This window comes from Symphodus melops (assembly GCF_947650265.1).
Source record: "Symphodus melops genome assembly, chromosome: 1".
Taxonomy (NCBI): Eukaryota; Metazoa; Chordata; class Actinopteri; order Labriformes; family Labridae; genus Symphodus; species Symphodus melops.
The window spans coordinates 31,732,083-31,748,358 of NC_136691.1; the positions used below are offsets into that span (position 1 = coordinate 31,732,083).

A 16,276-nucleotide genomic window follows, 5' to 3' on the forward strand; every position below is an offset into this window, starting at 1 on the left:
ATTCAAGCTGAACTCTGTGGTTTTAATGTGTCTTGGACTGATCTGTAAACAGATGTCCTCCAATCATCATCACGGGCACTAATGATGACCCTTGAACTCTGACGTTTTTGTGCGCTATGATTTGACTGCTGGAGGTCTCCTGTCAGTCTCAATATCTTGTAGTCCGTGTTGTGGAAACTATAAACTACATTCAGATACTGTGTTGCCACACACGGGAGATAATGAAGGTAAAGTGTCTAGAAGACCTGCATTAATGTTTAAAGTAAGTGTTTTCACTTTTTAGTGAGCTGTTTCACTGTTAGCTGTAGGCTAACGCTAGCTAGAATGGAACTGCTAGCCAGCTCGCTTTATGTAGCGCTGTTTCCATAGAAACATAAAAACTGTTATTTTCGTTAAAAGCTGAGTTTATATTTGTAGTTGTTCACAGTTTAAGGTTTTTTTCTGATCTGCAAATGTTACGCACTTTGCAGATTGCAGTTTGTCGCGGGGGCGGTTATGGCAAATTTGGTAGAGCGTTCGACTTTCAACCGCAAGGTTGTTAGTCCGAGTCCCGCTGTGTCCTTAGGCAAGACACTTAACCCCGTATGCCTAACATGAGCGTGAATGGGTAGCAAAAAGAACTTTTGTCAGCACACAGTTGATCCGTGATCGATACGACCGAGATGGGAACACGTGATCCGGTCAAACGTTCGACTTCTCTCCGTTCACTCCGCAGACAGAGATACACGTCTGATAATGAGCAGGCTGATTATATGAAGAGTCTAATGTTGTCAAAACTAAATCAAGAGAGAACTTGTTTTAGTTTTTATATATTTAAAGTGTCTCAATTTTCTGATCTGATAAAATGATTGATTCTGTGATTGATTAAATGTACTGTAACAGATGTGTAGGCTACACAAAAACACCATTTGTTATTTCAGCCATTAAAACATGTTTGGCCTGTATGTTTCATCTACCTGCCACCTTGACCAGTGAATCAGAAAGTGAATTATGGACCCTGTCAGTAATATGGAGAGCATCAGCAGCTGTAGAGCAGAGCGTTACCATGGCAGCTGCAAAGACTACAAGCAGGTTTGTAGGGACGACCTGAGACGAGTTAAACCTTAATGAAACAAAAGTATGATTTATTCGATTACTCGATCGGGATATTCAATAGAATACTCGATTACTAAAATATTTGATAGCTGCATCTCTACGCTGGACAGCAGTCTGATGTGAAATAGTCAGAGGACACAGCTCATATCTCCTGAGCAATTCATTCAAAAGATGAAGGGAAGAAAAGAGAGGCCTTGTTTAATACTGAGGTTTTTCTTATAAGCCACATTTTCTTTGATTTACATACATCTGCTCTAACTTGAAAATACTGTACATTTATTTGCCTCTTTAAACCTGTATAACCCACAAAAACCTTAAATCCTACCTCCATCTAACTGAACAACCAAGGGAAAGAAAGTAGCTTAAAATACCACACTATGTTTTTAAGCACAATCTGTATTTCATAAAGTAAGTTACAAGACTAGTGTGACATTTCATATGTGATTAAATAAAGTGTAAATGTAATTGTCTTCTCAGTCATGTCTGTATTATGCCACTCTACTCTCTTTTGAGACCTGCAGGCCTCAATGGACGAGCAGTGAAGCTTTGTGTTTTCATATTATGATGTTCTGCAATGTCATTCTTTGAATTCTGAAAACTCGGGGCTTGAAGATTCCTTATTGTAACCCCGGCAGCAGACGACAGCACCCAGATGATCACCTTGATGATCTCGGCCTTGACCGGCGTGTGGAAATCCAGGGCCTTGATTGGGTGGCACACGGCCACGTAGCGGTCCACGCTCATCATGGTCAGGGTAAAGATGCTGGTGAACATTTTTTCTTCTTCACCAATTCTTGTTTTAATCCTTCAGAAAACCGCACTTTTCCCTTTTTTACTCAAGATTTACTGCAGTTCAAAACAATGACATTGTGGAACGTCATTTTTATGAACACAAACCTCTGCTCGTCCGTTGAGGCCTCCAGCAAGTCAGTGTTCACCTGGAGTATGGAGTTAATTAAGAGCCAATAAGTCACAAACAAACAGAAGGCCATTTACAAATGCCCCAAGATCCACAAATGTAAAATTCAACTACAACTACACTATTTTTATTTGTGGAGCGCCCCCTTCTCTCACTCTTATTTCGCCTGCATGATCAAATGTAATTGTGATCCACAAATGCGAGCTTCCTGAAGTAACTACACCAAAACAGCAGAGGGCGCCACTGCTCTGTTTTACCCAGTAGGCATGGATTGTAGCCAATTTAGCTTACTGCCTTGTTGACTATGCAACCCAGCAGTGCCAAAAATGGCTGATAAAGATACAGGAAGTAAGTGTAGTAATCAGGGTTATGTCTAAACGTTATGTATCCCATCATGATGCATGAGGTTAATTATAAAAAAATGTTTGAATGTTTCATATATCTTTCATGCTGTACTCCTGCCATCTCGCCTGATGGTCTCCTTTACTTTTTTCTCCTTACAGTTAACAGCTTTGGACTGTGGAAGGAAGAGAGCAAACTCCTCACAGAGACTCCTGTCAGACGGGGATTCAAACCAGGAACATCCTCACTTTTATAACTGAACCACCGTTCAGACAATTTCTCATGTTCTTCAAGGGCTTTAAAAGTACTTCAACACTTGAGTGTTTAACATTTAATGCCAGTTAGTGTTAAAGCATGTAAATAAAGAGAGTAGAGTGGCATAATACAGACACGACTGACAAGACAATTACATTTACACTTTATTTAATCACATGAAATGTCACACTAGTCTTGCAGCAAAAATTCCTCGAACAATTTTTGTAATTGAATTATTGGAGTTATTCGAGGAATAGTTTCAGCTCTAGTCCAGCGCTGTGTATGATCGGACAAAAACGAAACGCTCTGGCAAGAGAAGCAGTGGTGATGTCCTCCAGTCCGTCGTGTCCTACAGAGCAGCAGCAGCAGCGGGCTTTGGAGAGAGGAGAGGAGCACACTAGAGGGGACGAGCTGGGAGAGAGAGAGACAACACATGAAAAAGGAAATCCTCAGTTCAATGTATGATCAAATGTAGGTGAAAAGAGGGAAATAGGAAGACAGAATTGTCAATGTTGAAATCAATTTGAATGCAGAGGCTGACAAAGTGCAGTTTATCCTCGGCTATGAAAAGACCACAAATCTTCGTTAACGATTATTGAAGCAAAATAAAAACCAAGGTGATTTTGGCAAAAACGTGATCTTTATGCCTTCTATATGTCTCCTAACCACCATAACAGCAGCCTGTTTTTGTAGTTTGTCTTGTGAAATATTCTACCTTAAGCCTGGTTCACACAGCAGGATAATTAAGCGGATTTTGGCCCCGATTCTTCCCTTCAAATAATCTTAAGGATCGTCATAAAAACACAGCACAAACGATCCCTATTACATCCTCTTCGTCCGAAAACAAAATCACGTTTGATCTTGAGAGGTTTTGCGAGATTTCCTGTCTGATCGGGGGACGTTCGTGAGTGAAATCGGTTTGAGTGCGGTGTGTTGATGTTGCCGTGTGGCCGCACACCACACACTGTACGACCAAAACTGTAAAACCTCCGATTATTTGTCGTCATGTGTGTGGTTTCTAAAGTTTGGGAAATAAGCCGCTAATTTTAAAATCCTGCCGTGTGAAGCAGCCTTTAGAATACAGTACTATGAACTTCAGCCTGCATGGTGACATGTTACTGTCTGTATAACACACTTATCACTCAGACTGTAAACATATACACATTAGTAATGATACAGTAGCATCTCTTTCACATTGGGTCCTTATTTATCTGGTTTGTTTTTGCTGTTAAATATTTAACCAAAAAATAAATTCACATAATAATAAAAAATAAATCTTTCACTTTTACCTGGATAATGTCTATGATTCATCTCTGTTCAATAAAATGACAAACTATCGATAGTAATCCTTCTGGTTGAAAAAGAAATCAGTGTTTGGACTATGTGGTGATTCTAACAATCAAGTGTTATGTATGACATATTCACTCAACGTATCTTTTGCTACCCATTCACGCTCATGTTAGGCATACGGGGTTAAGTGTCTTGCCTAAGGACACAGCGGGACTCGAACTAACAACCTTGCGGTTGAAAGTCGAACGCTCTACCAAATTTGCCATAACCGCCCCCGCGACAAACTGCAATCTGCAAAGTGCGTAACATTTGCAGATCAGAAAAAAACCTTAAACTGTGAACAACTACAAATATAAACTCAGCTTTTAACGAAAATAACAGTTTTTATGTTTCTATGGAAACAGCGCTACATAAAGCGAGCTGGCTAGCAGTTCCATTCTAGCTAGCGTTAGCCTACAGCTAACAGTGAAACAGCTCACTAAAAAGTGAAAACACTTACTTTAAACATTAATGCAGGTCTTCTAGACACTTTACCTTCATTATCTCCCGTGTGTGGCAACACAGTATCTGAATGTAGTTTATAGTTTCCACAACACGGACTACAAGATATTGAGACTGACAGGAGACCTCCAGCAGTCAAATCTTAGCGCACAAAAACGTCAGAGTTCAAGGGTCATCATTAGTGCCCGTGATGATGATTGGAGGACATCTGTTTACAGATCAGTCCAAGACACATTAAAACCACAGAGTTCAGCTTGAATCTCTCAGGCTGCTTTTCATTTCTGTCAGTTGTGCAGAAATCCTAACAGCTCATCATGTATCTTCCTTTCTCTTATTGATTATTTAGAGTACAATCAATACTGAATTGATCGACAGGAGAAGAGAAACATTTATTGGTAGGCAAATAACAAACAAGAGAGATTTTTATACACAAACAGAATTGCAAACAAAACAAGACTGACAAGAGAAGATGCAAATGCTTAATAACTAAATACATAACTATTTATTTTACATATAAGCATCGGCCTCATGTTACAGCTGGGTGGAGCAGAGAAGGAACAGCATTTGTTTCTAATACCTTTAATGAAATAAAACAATTCACAGAGATATTGAATAATGTACAATCCATTAGCTGAGTTTCTTTTCAGTATCCAACCACACCATGTCCATGTTCTCCTGCCGACTCCCTAAAGTAAACAAACAAAACAACAACAACAAACATTAAAATTCCAATAATAAAAAGTAAATTACAGCTAACAATACACACATACACCTGTAATTAATTATTTAGCCTGACACTTACCCTATTGTATTTTCTTCAGGACCAGCTGAAACATGTAGACAACAGATTAAAGATCTTTAATCAAAGTTGACTCAGCTGACCTCAGACTTATATCTATAAGCTGAGTCAACTTTGTAATGTAACAAGGTGCACCCACAGGAGCCTCTAAGCCAAGTTAGACAGCTAATAAATACAACAACTTCCACAGAGACATCAATGAGGTTGTATAAAAACGTTATTGGTTTCGTATTAGTCTATAAATGAATGTTGATTGTTGTCTCAGCCATGATAACTTGCACAACTAGGCTGGATGGTCTCAGTAGACACCCAGGTTACCCAAATAAATGTTCAAATGCACTGTAAACGTGGATTTTTCCACATTATCTCCTTTTTGATCGTAAACCTGAGTTTTATTTTGAAGGACTGGGCGGAAGTTGTAGTTTATTACGTCACGCTTTACGCTGGGTCGCTGCTGTCTTTGCAGAGGAATGTCGCTGCTCTCCGTCGGGATGGAGGTGTGACAGATGTGTTTCAGATAAAGATGTTCGGCCTGCAGTTTCGTGTCTTGATACATAACCGTGAGTATTTGGAGCCGAGAGAGAAAAAAAACACGTTTTCAGTCACGTGGCCGTGAAAAGTCAGTGAGTGTCCAAAGCTAGGCTAGGCTAGCTTAAGCAGAGCCTGAGGATAACGTTACCTTTCTGTCAGGGTAGGTAACACACCGAGCTGCCACATCACTGTCTGAGAGCTGAGTTTACCTTCAACACAGGCTGGAGGAGATCCTCTGACATGTCTTTTATTTATGTATTTATTTAACATGAAGCCACAGCCGAGCTAACAGCTTGGTGGCTAACGCTAGCGCTGTGCTCAGCTGATCCATTGTGTCATTTAAACAGATATAAAGTGGACCCTGTTTGACTTTGAGCTGCTGCCTTTTACAAGATAAAAAGAGACGTGCATTGTTCTGGTGATGTTTAATGGAGGCAGACTGTGTTGATAGTGAATAATGGAAGTCCTGCTTTCTGCTCCCTTTACGGATTAAACGGGTGAGAGTCATCAGCTGGAAAGCAAGAATTAGATAGGATGCTCCAGTTTCTTTTAAATCAGAGGTGTGAAACATTTTGTCTTCAAAACAGAAAATGAAAGAGGTGAGAAGATTAAAAAAAAACCCGAGTGTAAATATCACAAGAACACAGAGAACTACACAAACAGCACATGATGCAGCTTTTAACGAGGAGCTTTAATTACCTCCTCTTGTTGAGAGAGGTCAAAAACACTGACAAACCGGTTTAAATAATCTTTATCATCTGTCTGCAGTCTCAGTTTAAGAATCGTCAGGTTCCTTTCAAACACTGCAGTAAGCCTCCCTGTCAGGGTGTCGCTCGTACATTAAAGCGGTAAATAAATCGTCTTCAACGAACATGTCAAGACATCTCGTCTCGGGTTTTGCTTTGGTGTGATAGCAGGAGGTTCCCAAGTGTTGCCATGCCAACGGCCCCCATACACTGGTGGGGAGTGTAAAGTGTCATAAATCCATTTTATAACAGCATCTTCACATGTTTCCTTTGTTTGTTAATCATTAAAAAATACTTTCATAGATTTGAATCAACAGTCAGAAATACTTTATTCATCCAGAGCGGTGACATCAGTTTTTCTCCCTCGTAAGTCGCTCATGACTTTCACTATGTTGTTGTGTGTTATTTTTAAAATGTTGAAAGATCATCGTAGAGACAGAACAGTGGCGTCTAAAAAGACGTTTGAAGATGTTTCTTTATGTTCGTACGAGGAGCGCCTGATGTAAACGATGTGATATGGAGTCATAAAATCCAAAGATGGATCTTTTAACAGACTCTGTATTTCCCTTCATCCCTTCAGTCTGTCCGTGCTGTGAGCCACTTTAAAAACACTTTGTCATAGGTTGAGTCTCTCGCACTGTCTTTCATGTTGTAAATCAGCAGCAGTCTTTAAAAACCAGCCACGTCTGCTGTTTTAAAGCGTTTTCCACAAACGTCAGACACTGAAACATTTCAGCTCCTCAGTGTCACCTGTCTGTGTCTCGGCTCGTCTTTCTGCTCCAGGAGTCCAACACTCTGATTATTACTCCAGTTAACGTGCTTAAAACCTAGTCATGTTGTGACGTGACTGGAAACACATGGTGACCTAAACAGCTGTTTGTTTGTTTGATTTTCTGTGTCAGCTCGCCGGTGTTTGGTGAAGTCATGATCACTGGTGGAGCGGCTCGTTGGGACGTCAGGTTGATAAAACAATTCACGACGTCGATGTGTGAAAGGATATTTTAAGATGGTAGAAGAGTCTTTGAGGTTTTTAGAAATACAGCATTAAACACTAAATATGTATTAAGAGAATTTGAGGCCCTTATTGTGTTTATTGGAGAAGACAGCTGCAGGGACAGGAAGTGTTGGAGAGAGTCGACGATGACGAGCCACGCTCAGGTTTGAACACGGGCCGCACGTCTTAACCTCCACGCTATCGTCGCCCCTCCGTTAAACCAAATGAATCAATCATCTACAACTGACGTTATCCGCTCATTATTTTCTATTTCAAAAACCGTTAGCTTAGCATGTCTTCTGTAAGCCGACACTCTATCTAATATACTCTATATCTAATCAGTGGAGTAGAAACCTTTTTTTTTTGTTGTTTCATATTGAATGTTTAATGAGCAGATGTGTTTCTACAGAGTAACTCCATGTTTCTGTCCCATCTCCATCCCTAACCTCAGTGTTCCTCCTGTTGTTCGTCTTTTCACAGATGATGCTCAGAACAACATGGTAGTCTCCTCCACCTCAGACGGGCAAACAAGAACCTCCGGTTGGATTTAAGAAATCAGCGCTGCTCGATATCCGGTGGTTAAGCGTGGTATTTGCTTCAAAGCATGGACCCTTAACTCATCATCTACAAACACTGCTGCACTACTTGAAGTTGTGATTTTCTCCTCCACTCCCCCGTGTCACTGCTCAAGCGTCCAAAGCGTGGTCACAATGTTTTCAGCGCTTAAGAAGCTGGTGGGATCGGAGCCAGGGCAGCTCAGGGACAAAAACATCCCGGCTGGCATGCAGTCCATGAACCAAAGCCTGCAGAGACGCTTCGCCAAAGGGGTTCAGTATAATAGTGAGTAAGACGGCCGCTCAGAGGGACAAACATTAAACGTGTCTGACCCACTTCTGAATGTGAAATGCTGCATGTCATGTTTGTTTTCTGAAGAAGCGAATGCTCCATCTCTTTCCCGCCACAGTGAAAATTGTCATCCGGGGGGACAGAAACACCGGGAAGAGCACTCTGTGGCATCGACTGCAGGGCAAGAAGTTTGTGGAAGAGTACCTTCCCACCCAGGAGATCCAAGCCACCAGTATCCACTGGAATTACAAAAGTAAGTGGGAGTCACTCAGGTCCTCTCAGAGTGATACCGCCACCTTTCATCCTCTCATAAGTGCTGCTTCTGTTGTGTGTTACATGCTGTGAGTCTTTGACATCTGACGTTGTGTCTTGTGATGTTTCAGTGGCTCCATATCAAGGTAAAAAAACAAAAAAACTACAGACTGCTCCTTTAGATGTAGCTTCTGCAGAAACATTTTAGACTCCATGTTCTGTTGTTGTGTTAGCAGACGTTTCCCCCACTGCTTCTTCTTCTAGTGTTGTATTAGCTCCCGTCTTCCTGGACCTTATTGAAGGTAGAGACACCAGTGAGGATCTCGTGACGCGTGACCTGAGGAGAATTTAAGCCCGAAGCACACAAAGTCACGCGTCTTCACTGCTCTCACGATTCCATCACCATTGGGTTGTCTCCTCAGTTTTTGTGTATTACTGCACATAGCTGCTCTTTCATCAGTGAAGACAGACAGATGTGAACTTCAAGTTGTCCTGTAGACATCAAGTCAAAGTACGTGTCTTTGAACCAGAACAGATGAATGACATCGGTCCTGCCACGGCGGCAGAGATCGATCACGTTCTGTCACTGCATCGACGCAGGACTCCACGTCTGCCTCGCCATGCGCCGTGGTTCTCAACTCGTCTGGCTTCAGGACCCGCCACCACATCCTCCCCGAAAAAAAAGTGACCACACGTCATATTTACTAAAACGTCTGCATTGACACAGCTCTATGATGAACGTTTAAATGTATGAGACTGGCTCAGTGTTCACAAGTCTGAAAAACATCGCCCCTTCATGCAGCCACAGATACAGTCCAGTATTTTTGTTATTGTTGAGGAATACATTCATCTGTTTGCATGTACTGTCGTTCTTTATCAGTTTAAAGCAACAACTTCAGATGTAATTCCCAAACACTAAAACCTTCCAGAGTAAAGTGCACACCCCGGCTTCAACAGATTGTACATGTTTTGTTTATATTCCATGTGCACCCCTGAACCTGAATAATGAGTCTGCCCTCCTGTTTTCTCAGCTACGGATGATGTGGTCAAAGTGGAGGTGTGGGACGTGGTAGACAAAGGTGAGTGTTGACACACGTGCTGGTCTCAGAGCCAGACGTCCCCTCTGAGGAGTGACTCTGTTGTTCTCCTGCAGTCCTCCTGCTACATGACGTCAGGACAGCAGACACCAGCATGGATGCTTCTTTGTTTCTCTGTCCTCACTCTTGATGTTGTCTTTTTTTTGTTTGTTTTTTTGCACCTCTCTTGCACTCATCTCAGGCCAAAAATATCCTCTTCCTGAAGGTGTAGGTGAGCGTCACCATAGAGCGTAGACATTGAGCGTGCTCGTGTGCTGTGGGTTTGCCCCGCCGAACTCCTCCCTTTATCTGAAATGTCAATAAGTATCCAGGTGTGGCTGTTCCCAGGTTTGCTGTGTGGCTACATTTCAGAGTTTGGCTGAGTCTTTTTGTGCTGAGTTTAGCTTAGAGCCTGAGCGTGTGCATCATGTGAGCCGTAACTAATCACCAGTAACGAGTATTAAAAAGAGCCAGCTACGCTGCAACATGCTTTTCAAGAAGAGAAGCGGCTGTGCTGCCTTGCCTGCTTTACTTCTCACAAACTAATGTCAAGACAAACAGACGTGAACTCCTTTCACTTCCCCTGTCTTTTCTCACCTCGACATTTCTCCATTCCTCTTCCTTCAGGCAAAGGCAAACGGCGTGGAGACAACTTGAAGCTGGAGAACGAGCCCCAAGAGGTGATCGTCACATGAGTGTCATGTGTTGACTTATAGCATGCGTGGGTCACGGAGGGAATGTGCCAAATAAGTCTTTCAGGGTGCATGAGATCAAAGATATGTGTGGAGAGTTTCTGTGTTTTTTTGACTGTTTCCCTTTTCATGCGTGGTGCAGTCGGACGAGGTGGCGCTGGATGCAGAGTTCCTGGACGTGTACAAGAACTGTAATGGAGTCATCATGATGTTTGATATAACCAAGCAGTGGTAAGAGTCGTGTGTCCTGTGAACTCGAAATGCTACAATATGCATGGACAGATAAGGTTTCAGTCAGACTGCATGGGAAGTTTCCACTGCGGATTATGTTCAACGTCACAGTCGAAACCCTCCAGAAACACGCTCTTCTTCTGGGTGTTGTTAAAGAGAAGAGACGCTTATCTTACCAAGAGGGACACACTCCACCAGTCTGTATGTGCAGCTGAGCCATGCTCCTGTTGCTTTCCTTAAATGACAGGACTCTGATCCATTTTTTGTTTCAGCCTGTAGCATCTTTTTTTATTTCTAGTCATCGGAAAGTTAAACGCAGTGTCAAATTAACTCTCACCCAGTGCCACACGTGGTTCAATTTTCAGTTTGGAGATGAAATATCCCATTGCTGATTTCAACAGGCGTCATCAGAAACACCTTCCTGGAGTCGGATTTCTGACCTGGAAACACAGAGAACCTCATGTCGAGTTAAAATCCAACATGGCGGCTGCGTGCATCAACAGCAACATTGTAGCTGTAACTATTATGTTTAACAAAGTCCTCTTTTAGGGTAATTAAATCAGTCACACAGATGTTAAGGTCCATGTTCTCTCTGGACTTGTTGTCATGGTTTTTTTCCCACACACAAACTGTCACGTAGAATGACGTTATCACCAGGTATTAGCTAAGAAGGTCGCCCTGAAGACATCAGTGTTTCTTGTACAACATGTTTCCATCTTGGAACTGAAACACAGTTTACTGATGATGTCATTCCCAGCTCCGAGCTCGGAGGTAAATGGAACACACCATCGTAAGCGTGTTTGTTGAAGCTGCAGCTTCTTTCTGCTGCTCCTGTCTGCACACCTACACACACAGGACCACCAGCGGCTGTGTCCTCTCAGCTCAGCAGGTCACAATTGATCCGTACAGACCGAGTCTTTATGATCGGCTCTGCAAGTGATCCGATCAAACGGCCAATTTGACTTTTCTCCCCTCACTCTCACCGCGTCTGTATTTACAATCAGTATCTTAACATGTTATCCCACAGCAGCCTGCAGTCTGTGAACTTCTGTCTCCACACAGAAGATGCAGTGCACACTTCTTAGTGCACACTTCATAATGCACACTTCATAGTGCACACTTCATAGTACACACTTTGTAGTGCACACTTCCTAATGCACACCTTGTAGTGCACACTTCGTAGTGCACACTTTGTAGTACACACTTCATAATGCACACTTCATAGTACACACTTTGTAGTGCACACTTCATAGTGCACACTTCATAGTACACACTTTGTAGTGCACACTTCATAATGCACACCTTGTAGTACACACTTTGTAGTACACACTTAATAATGCACACTTCATAGTGCACACTTTGTAGCGCACACTTCGTAGCGCACACTTCGTAGTGCACACTTCATAATGCACACCTTGTAGTACACACCTTGTAGTACACACTTCATAATGCACACTTCATAGTGCACACTTTGTAGCGCACACTTCGTAGTGCACACTTCATAGTGCACAGCAGCCATGTTAAAAGAAAAAGCAGATTTCTGACCCTGATTTCTTTATGGTTGTGTCCGTCAGACTGATGTAAGAAAGAGATTGGTGTATTCCTCCTTTCAGCCCCAGATTAATGTTGTCATCTTTTTTTTTTTTTTTTTTTTTGTCTTGGTTTCAGGACTTTTAACTACATACTGAGGGAACTTCCCAAAGTCCCGACCCATGTGCCGGTTTGTGTGTTGGGAAACTTCAGAGACATGGGCGAGCATCGGGTCATCCTCCCTGACGATATCAGAGACCTGATCGCTGGACTCAACAGGTAGAGATTAGCTTCAAATAAAGTGACAGGAAAAAAACGGATCATTTGACATTTCAAAGAAAGATAAGCAGTGAAACGTGTGTTTTACAGGCCGATGGGATCCTCTTACATCCACTACGCTGAGTCCTCGATGAAGAACGGCTTTGGCTTAAAATATCTCCACAGGTTCTTCAACATCCCCTTCCTTCAGCTCCAGGTTGTTATTCTACCTGTCACGCGTCTTCTTTTGCGTCATTATTGTTTTTAATTTATTCTCCTCCGTTTCTTGTGTGTGAGGATTTCATTAATCTCTGCGTCACATGCTGCATTGTTAAGCTACAGAAGCACTTGTTCTAATCATGCTTTCTTACAGTGTGACTGCAGAGGCTTAATCTGAGCCCTTGTTGAATCATTCATGTCAGGTTTCTGTGTGTGTGTGTGTGTGTGTGTGTGTGTGTGTGTGTGTGTGTGTGTGTGTGTGTGTGTGTGTGTGTGTGTGTGTGTGTGTGTGTGTGTGTGTGTGTGTGTGTGTGTGTGTGTGTGTGTGTGTGTGTGTGTGTGTGTGCGCAGAGAGAGACGCTCCTGAGGCAGCTGGAGACCAACCAGCTCGACATGGATGCGACGCTGGAGGAGCTGTGTGTCCAGCAGGAGACTGAAGATCAAAACTATGACATGTACCGTCTCTTTTGTTTTCTCTGTTTGTGTTTGTATTGTACCGAATCCACGAGAGGGCACGAGTTAAAGTTTAATTTCACAGAATGCAGGGTGTGACTAAACCTCAGCGAGCTGTGAAAACAAATGTCTGACCGGATTAGGATTTAATGACTCATTTAGTTTTAGTGTTTGTTTTTGTTTCTGGGCCTCCTCGTTTGGTTTCAGAACGTAGTGTACAGTGGTCAATCCTTTAAAATCCATTTTATTTCCGGCTCTTTGAACACTATTTTTGCCTACAGTAAAGTTATGATGCTTAATTGTAATCTTCCATCCATCCATCCATCCATTTTCTACCGCTTATCCGGGGCCGGGTTGCGGGGGCAGCAGTCTAAGCAGAGACGCCCAGACTTCCCTCACCCCAGACACCTCCTGATTGTAACCTAAGTGTCTTTTTTCCACATTAATCGTTGCTCTTTGTGATTTCTGCAGTTTCCTGGAGAACCTGGAGTCTCGCAGTAAGGGCTACGGCTCTCCTGGTCCAGCCAACGGTCAGAGTCCTTCCTCGGGCTCCCAGTCTCCGATCGTCCCTCCCAGTGGGGCGTCCACAGGCAGCTCCAGCCCGAGCACCCCACAGCCCCCGATTCCCTCCCAGGTTATTCCACAGTCACCGTCCGTGGTCGCTTCCTCCCCTCCGCCGTCTTCGACCGTCCTCAGTGGGCCGGCTTCGCCCGTTGTTGAGTCGAAGCCTCCAGCTCAGTCGCCGGAACATCTCCAGTCCTCAGCTGCACCCGGAGCCGCGGCCCCCCAGAAACGCGGCTTCATGTCCCGCTGGTTTGGACCGTCCCCCGCTCCTGAGAATTCTGCTTCTGCCCCCGGTGAGTCTCCTTCTACACACTCTGCAGCGTGAGCATGATGCACGCACACACACACACACACACACACACACACACACACACACACACACACACACGTTCCTGCGTCACAGTGCGGCAGCTGCCCCCACTGGAAGCTCCCCCAGAGCTACAGGGCGTTCAGTGCCTTGCTCAAGGGCACCTTGGCAGTGCTCTAGAGGTGGTCTGGCACCTCTCCAGCTACCAGACCACGTCAGGACTTAAACCAGTGACGCTTGGGTTCCCAACCCAAGTCTGTATGTGTAGATAACATAGGGACTTTTAGCGGGCACTGGTGGCACAGTGGTTCTAAGCGGACGGCTTGGGTTTGAATCCTTCCTGTGGCTCTTTTCTGTTTTCACCTCTCCAGTGAAGAAAGAAAACTCTCCAGACCTTTAGAAGTAAAGCGTTCATGTTTTCATCGTCTTCCTCACTGAGCATCAGTGAGAACACTGAACGATTTAATGTAGCTTGTCTTGTTACATTCAAGAAATTAATATTAATCAGATCTTAGAAATAGAGGTTGTTTCCATGGTAACGAGCACAGACATTTCTAGGGCGTTCTGACTTGCAGAAAACTCTGGATATTTCCAGGAGGGGCCACATGGTTCAGTCAGACTTCACCCCTCCTCCGAGTCCGACTGAGCTGAGAGGTGACGCGCAGAGTGTCTGCACGCCACTCCTACGACCTCCGCCCGCGTCCATAAATGGCTGCACTACGTTTCCTCTTCTCCACTCTCTAGTTCAGATTGAACCAGAACTACATGTCGCTCTGATATAAAGGACAGTCATGCAGACCAAATCTGGACTTTAGTCTGGTGACTGGAGAGGTGCCAGTTCAGTCCTGGGCAAGGCACCGGACCCCCCCCCCCCCCCCCCCCCCCCCCCGACGTGACACTCTAAAGCATCCTGTGTGTGCAGCATGTCTCATTAATGAAGTATATGTTCAGGGAAAGTCTCCCGCTGAGCAGACCTCCGGACATGATCTAAATATGTGTACCAGTGTGAACACGGCGTTAAAGTGCAGAGATGCTTCACACTGACTGACAGAGAGGAAGTCCAACATCTGTCAGCACTGGAGTCACTCTAATGGTCTTTGTGTGGCGAGTCCCTGCTCGTTAGTTAAATGTGTAGGTGTTCTGGCTCATATCTTCAAGGTGAGTTAACTTTCTTAGTTCCTTATATGGATGCAAAAACAACTCAGTTGTCGAAAAATCTGAAACTTGTCTGCTGTAAGTAGTCACAAGATTAGAGATTTATCCGTGGAGTAATGTGAAGCTTTTCAAATGATCAACTGAGCGGCTGCTGTGTGGATGTCATGTGATTTAACACTTTGATTGGCCCTCATTGTGCGATGAAAGCACACATGGCAGCGCTGTGCGCACGGCGAAGGGTGGAATAATTATCGAACAGCGACTCAGAGAAGCCTTGCTCCATGTTTTCCTCAGAGGAGCCGTCTGCACCCGTCTGTCCTTCCAAGGTTCAGAGTGTGGATGATTTCATGCCCGATGAGAGGCTGGACAAAAGCTTCCTGGAGGACAGCCTGCCCTCCAGGAACAAGGCGTCTCAGCCTGCGCCCGCTCCGGCTGTGGACAGCGACAGGTGAGTGTTTACCTTTAAACTCTGTAAGAAGTCATCTTTACACATGCTTAAGGAGGCTTCACTTAACGCAGCCTTGTTTAGATGTCACACAGGAGCTACATTTATCAGATCTGTGAGCGCTGGATGACCCAGGAGCTCCGGTCTGAACCACAGACAGTGTTAAGTTTGTTCTTGTCACAGTTAATGTAGCTCTCTGATACGTGACCGGAAAGAGCTGGGAAAAAAAAAAAAGATTTGTTGATTTGTTGAAGACACTTTAGCTGTAAGTCTTCCAAAGAATCAGAGACTTCATATCCTGTGAGCTCTCTGGGGTAACTCCAGGTTAAACAGGAAGTGTTGACATTTTTACTATCTCCACAATCTTGAATGATTTGGTAGACTGCTGATTGGTACTCTCATAGAATGTGAAATAATGCTTCCCTCCACACACAGCTCGTAGAGGTCTTTACTGATCCACTTTTTCACAGGTTAAAGGAGACCTGTTGTCCTCTCTATTCATCTGATTCTGGCGTCAGTAAAATCCTTTGTGCTGCCTGAAACGGTTTTGTCAGTCGCTGTCTCTTTAAGGCCCTGCTTCCCTCTGATTGGCCGGCTCTGTTTGCAGTCACATGCAGATTTAAATGAACTCCTGGTTGGGCGTGTCGTACAACTGTGCTCCATGCTTTACCCTGATCCATCCCCTCGTCAGCTGACGAGGTTCTGGACAAGTCCCACAAAGTTCTCGTAACGTCTCGTTCAGAGCAGCAGGAACCCACATCCAGCATCATGTTTGT

The 16,276-nt window shown here is 43.9% G+C and overlaps 1 protein-coding gene across 4 annotated transcripts in view; it reads left to right on the forward strand.

The window, feature by feature from the left end:
- Positions 1 to 5,589: 5,589 nt before the first annotated feature.
- Positions 5,590 to 16,276, forward strand: part of rabl6b (RAB, member RAS oncogene family-like 6b) — a 144,229-nt gene continuing 133,542 nt past the window's right edge. For 2 of the 4 annotated variants that reach the window (XR_013780804.1, XM_079363858.1), the window contains exons 1-11: positions 5,590 to 5,761; positions 7,953 to 8,312; positions 8,437 to 8,571; positions 9,602 to 9,649; positions 10,274 to 10,326; positions 10,481 to 10,569; positions 12,238 to 12,378; positions 12,469 to 12,574; positions 12,928 to 13,031; positions 13,501 to 13,886; positions 15,350 to 15,503. Coding sequence is in view for 3 of the 4 variants with exons in the window: in XM_079363858.1 (XP_079219984.1) it covers positions 8,183 to 8,312; positions 8,437 to 8,571; positions 9,602 to 9,649; positions 10,274 to 10,326; positions 10,481 to 10,569; positions 12,238 to 12,378; positions 12,469 to 12,574; positions 12,928 to 13,031; positions 13,501 to 13,886; positions 15,350 to 15,503 (1,346 nt within the window). In the remaining variant the exon portion in view is untranslated. The other 2 variants (XM_079363859.1, XM_079363860.1) reach the window with 2 other exon arrangements.